This window comes from Piliocolobus tephrosceles, chromosome 12, assembly GCF_002776525.5.
Source record: "Piliocolobus tephrosceles isolate RC106 chromosome 12, ASM277652v3, whole genome shotgun sequence".
Classification (NCBI taxonomy): Eukaryota; Metazoa; Chordata; class Mammalia; order Primates; family Cercopithecidae; genus Piliocolobus; species Piliocolobus tephrosceles.
Window position 1 is genome coordinate 904,282 of NC_045445.1, and position 5,676 is coordinate 909,957.

Here is a 5,676-nt window from a genome sequence, read left to right on the forward strand (position 1 = left end):
TTTTTTTTTTTGAGTGGGGGGACCCTCTTTCCCCAGGCTGGAGCGCAGTGGCAGGATCTCGGCTCACTGCAACCTCGGTCTCCCGGTTCTTAAGCAATTCTCCTGCCTCAGCCTCCCAAGTAGCTGGGATTACAGGCATGTACCACCACGCCCACCTAATTTTTTTGTATTTTTAGTAGAGACGGGGTTTCACCATGTTGGCCAGGCTGGTCTTGAACTCCTGACCTCAGGTGATCCGCCTGCCTGGGCTTGCCAAAGTGCTGGGATTACAGGCCTGAGCCACCGCGCCCGGCCCTGTGCTATATTTTCACTGTCCTTTTTCTGCTTAGACATGTTTAAACACACAAACTCTCGACGCTGTGTTCCAACTGCCTACAGCATTCCGCACAGTACCATGCTGTCCAGGTTTGTAGCCTAGGTGTGTAGTAGCCTATGCCATGAAGGTTTGTGTAAGAGTCCTCTGATGTTCATACAATGATGAAATCGCCTAACGACCCATTTCTCAGAACGTATATCCGTAGGTAAGCGAGAAAACAAAGTGTGTAAGGCCAAATATATGGGTCGCATGACTGGGTAACTGACTGCAGGCTACTGCACGTGTCGGCTTCCCTTCCGGTTCACCACGTGGCTATGGCAGGGCTTAAATATCCAACAGAAGCACTCAGGCAGCGGGCCGGAAAGTTCCACAAGCGACCACTCGACTGTCCCCGCGGGCTTGTGGCCTCTAGAACTTTCTTGCAACTCGGAGCTCTATGCCTGCTCCGGGGTCCCTCGGCTCCTTTTCTTCTCGGCCCGTTTCCAATACCCTTGCCCCCTAGTCCCATGGAGCTGTAACGGCGGCGTCTGGGCTGGCAGCAGCACAGACACTGCCACGTCCCCCGCCACCACAGGGTGGGCAGCACGGCAGAGGTCCTTCGACGGCGACCCGGATCCCAGAGAGGTGAGAGAGCCGAGCCCCACCATACTAAGTCACCACGAGGGGCTTCCACTCTCGCGCCCTTGCCATGGAGCCAGTGCCGAGCGACAAGGCCGGCTTAAGGCCGGGCGGAGAAGAGGCCGATACGCCGGCGGGAACCAGAAGGAGGCGTGCGCGGGCCCCGATACCATCCCCCCACCCCCAGCTCCCCGAGTCGCCCGGAGTTAGCACGGCCCTGACGCCTGCAGCCCTTACCTTCCGCATCCGCCATGTTACCCTGCACCGCGTGCGTGCAGCCCGGACCACAGCCGAGAGACCGACCGCAGACTCCCGCCGCCTCGGTCCCGTCAGGCCGCGCTGCTAGGACCCACCCACCCGCGCACCGCCCTGTGCGTGCCTTGCCGCGGGGCGGGAGGGGGCGGGGCCGTCCCGGGGGCGGAATCCGAGGCGCGCGCTGGTAGTCCGCGCAATGCGATTTGCTGGCTTGGCCAGTACGGAGGGCGCGACGGCGCGTGAGCATCGAGCCTCAACCAGCCCGGTTGGCCCAGGCTGGAAGCGCGACTGCCGCCCGCCCGGGCAGCCCGGAGTCTGTGGGCGTGGCCTCAGCGGTAACTGGTTCACCTCCGGTTTTAGCTCCGCGCCTGCGCCTGGGCTCACGGCTGAACGCTCCGTAAACAGTACCTCTTTCTTTGCTTTCTCACACCGACCCTTTCAGGTTGGTGTTGGATCAGTCCTGATTAATAAGTGAACATGTTAAAGCTCGGAGAGGTTGAAAGCCCTTTGCTGCTTGCAGTTCCCATCCAGCTAGAGCAGATGGCCAATAGGAGTAGAGTGCTTGCTACATGTTGACTTTTAAATTTTCCAGCAGCAACATCAAAGAAGAGTAAAAAGAAAAAGGTGAAAATGATTTTTATAATGAGTTTTTTTAACCCAGCGTATCCGAAATATTATCATTTCCACATATAGGCAAAACACAACAGTATGAATAGGATATTTTACATTTTTTTTCTCCCCTCACGAAGACTTTCCGGAGTGTACGTTTATGCTCACAGCACACCTCAATTCGAACTCCACGACCGGGCTTCACGCCAAACAGCAGAAACAAAGCACTGGCACTAAATCTCATAGAAACAGGATGAGCCTGGGTATCATGATAGGCAGCAGGGCTGGAAGCTGGAACCAAACTGATTTCTCCCCAGGGATCTTTGATGGTGTCTAATTGATCACAGTGTCCTGTAGTAAGCCATCATGATCTGTATAACCCCGGTAACTCTAGGTCTGGCTAAAGGCATTCTGCCTTGAATCACCACAATGGAAAATCATAGTGCCTCATCTAATTCCCAGATCTAGTCAGTCCACAGGCCAGAGCCTGTGAGGTGAACCTGTAAAGGCGAGGCCAGGCATATGTAAAGCTACAAGTGTGTACTTGAAGCCTGCCTCCTGCCTTCTCCTGGGACCCATGGCCATTTCCTAGGGGCTTGCACTAGCCTGTGTTAATCGCTGGGGAAGTAGAATGCCACTGTGGTCCAATGGTCAGAAGTGGAGTCAGCCCACGTCCCTTTCACTATCAGCCACCCTGTGACTCTCTCCCCAGTTCTTGAATCCATACTTGTAATAAACAGTAAATTGGTAGCTGGAAAAATTCCCACAGGGGCTTCCTGACTCAAGGACTGAGGGTGATAATGAAAGGAAAGATCAAAGGAAGCCTCTGGCACATTATCATAATTGATTCCCTGGAAACTGATTTGATCATCTCACTGTACCCCAAGACATCATGCAGAGCGGACCTGATGCTTAGGAAGTAGCAAATATTTCACCACAGGGTGAGAGATAAGCCCCTTGAAAATTCAGGGAGGTGACACCTCAGTGAGCTTCCTGGGCATCCAGTGGGCTGAGGCATGTTGAGACGGTCCCTCCAAAGAGAAAGACAAGTTGCCTTACTTGGAACCCTCTGCTTGCTAAACAAGAAGCATGACACTCAGTGGACCATTTTCTGGAGATGGCATATCCCATTAGGATGCTACACAGAGCCTTTTCCAAGCTTTAGTAAGAGACTCACAGTTCAGCCCTCTGGAATTTGAAATAAACTTAAAGCTAAAACCTCCACACACAAAAAATAATAATTTGCCAGGAGGAAAAGCTCCTGGCTTACTGTAATTATTTACTGAAACGGAATGACTGTGATACACGTGGTCTTAAGACCTGAGCTACCCATGATAAACTGGGTGTTGTCTGACCAAACCATGAAGTTGGGCATGTGAAGCAGCACTCCATCATCAAATACAATGATGCAGCCACTTTAGAAAATGGTCTGGTAATTCCTTGAAAGGTTAAACATAAAGTTACCATATGACTCACCAATTCTACTCCTAGGTATAGACCCAAGAGAATTGAAAATGGATTTTTAGACAGATGGTTCTGCACATATGTTCATAGCAGAACTGTTCACAATAGCCAAAAGGTAGAAACAACCAAAATGAACAGATAAATAGATAAACAAAATGTGGTCTATTCATACAATGGAATATTATTAGCCATAAAAAGGGATGTAGTACTGATCCATGCTACAACATGGGTACAACATTGAAAGAAGCCATACACCAAAGGCCACATTTTGTATGATTCCATTTATAGGAAATATCCAGACTAGGCAAATCTAGAGACAAAAAGCAGATTAGTGGGAGCCTTGGCCTAGGAATTTAGGGGAACATGGGGAATGACTGCTAATGGCACAGAGTTTCTTTTTGAGGTGATAAAAAAGGTTCTAAAATTACATTTTGATGATGATTGCACAAGATTTCAAGAATTGTGGGATAGGATGGCTGCTCATGACTGTTTGGGATCATTTAAATGACAGCCAAATTCCTCGAATTTTTGGTTTGGGTCACAGACAGAAATCCAGGGAATTTCTGTAACAATGCTTAAGGAAGTACTTATCTTTTACAGGCACAAGAATAAAACAACTAAAAACCAAACTTTAAAATTTTGACCCATCACCTTTCCAAATTACAAAACTCAGTGAATTCACAGCCTTCTCAGTTCCCTTAGTAAAGGTTGGGGCCATGATCGGAAAAGCGTAGAACACTGGGATTGGAAATGGGAGTAAATTGGAGAATTGGGAGTCCCCAGGATCCCCAACTCTTACTGAGCCTCCATTGTTAAACAACCCCCACATTTATCTGATTGCAGGTTCCCTTACTCTCTCCTGAGGGAATTAGCAGGGAAGCAAAAGCACTTCCCTCCTACTCTCCCACCCCAACGTCTCCAGGCCTGTGCCTAGATCCTTTGTCACATCATTTACTGGCCTCTCTTGCAGTTTGGGTGGCCATGTGGCACAGTGCTGGCCAACGACTTGTAACTGGAAGTCAGCTGGAGAGGGGAGGATTGGGTAATGGCATGAGGAGCCAGAAGTGGCCAAGTGGCTCTGTTTCCAGGTTAGTGGAGTGATTCTCATAAGTGGAAGCATGTTTTTCTTGGGTACTAGTGATTTGTTTTTCTAAGACCAGCCGAGCGGGCACAAAGGAACCAGCGACCAGGCAAGGGTAGGAGCAAAACTGCAAGTTTATTTTGGTAACCTAAGGTGGAGGGGAGAAGTCTGTCAGCCTCCGGCGAAGGAGGCCGGCAGAGTCCCCCCGTGGGGCTCTCGGAGGGAGTTCCCACAGTCTCGACATCCCTACAGGAGTGGGGCTGTGAGAAGGCCGCGTGGGACCCTGGCCCACAGCGGCTTTTCTAGGAGTGGGAAGGCAATAGGCGGGGCACGGGCGTGTCCGGGGCGTTCCGCAGGTGCGACCAGGTAAATCTTGGTCTCTTCGGATTGACGTCACCTGGCGCACGCCCAGTTGATCTGCACCTTCCCGGCGCCGGCTGCATTTTCGCGCGCGGGGGAAGAGTTGGTGGTGAAGAAGAACCCGGAAGTGCACCATCTTGCCTCCCTTCGTCCAAACAACTAGAATCTAAACCAGCCAGGTACAAAGTCATGAGGTTGAGAAGCAAAAATTCTGAAGGCAGATTATTCAGCATATCTGTGAGATATGCCATTCCCCACCTCAACTCTGTTTTCCAGACCTCTTATATTCTGACCATGAGAAAAACTGCACCATTTAATGGTTTCTAGTTCAGAGTATGGTCCAGATCCTCACAGGAGTGTTGTGTCCCAGCTAGCAACACAGCAGAATCTTCAACAGGCCACTTTATCATTGCCCAGATCAACAGCTGCATACAGAATGTTGGAAGAGGTATGGAATTGTTTTAGCAAATAGATCACATCTGGAACCATAGCAGCAATTGAAATAACCATCTGATTATGCTTTCAGTAATCCACAGCCGTTTAATGTCCACGGTTTAGGTTTCTACTGCTGCATAACAAACCATCCCCAAACTTAGTGCCATTAAACAGCCATTTCATTGTGCTGACAGGTTCTTCAGGTTAGAAATTAAGACAGGACACAGTGAGAATACTTTCTCTTTGCTCCGTCATGTCTGAGGTCTCGGCTGAGATGACTTGATGGATAGGGGTGACAGGATGGCTGGAGGCTATAATCTTCTGGAAGCTTCTTCAGCCTGTTGCCTATACTAGGATGGCTGGAAGGCTGGGTTCCTCTGGAACTGGAGCACCTACTACACACAGCCTCTCTTTATGGCAGCCTTAGACTAGCTGGAGTCTGTACTTGGTGGCTCAGGACCTCCAAAGCAAGGATTAGAGTGAAAAAGGCAAAAAGCTGCATCACCTTTTATGACTTAGCCTTGGAAGTCTCATCATG

At 50.0% G+C, this 5,676-nt stretch overlaps 1 protein-coding gene across 2 annotated transcripts in view; it reads right to left on the bottom strand.

The window, feature by feature from the left end:
- Positions 1-1,497, bottom strand: part of DKC1 (dyskerin pseudouridine synthase 1) — a 14,702-nt gene extending 13,205 nt beyond the window's left edge. The window contains exon 1 of one of the 2 annotated variants that reach the window (XR_002726651.1): positions 1,172-1,497. Coding sequence is in view for 1 of the 2 variants with exons in the window: in XM_023193637.2 (XP_023049405.1) it covers positions 1,172-1,436 (265 nt within the window). In the remaining variant the exon portion in view is untranslated. The remainder of the gene's footprint in view (positions 1-1,171) is intronic. The other variant, XM_023193637.2, reaches the window with a different exon arrangement.
- Positions 1,498-5,676: the final 4,179 nt, after the last annotated feature.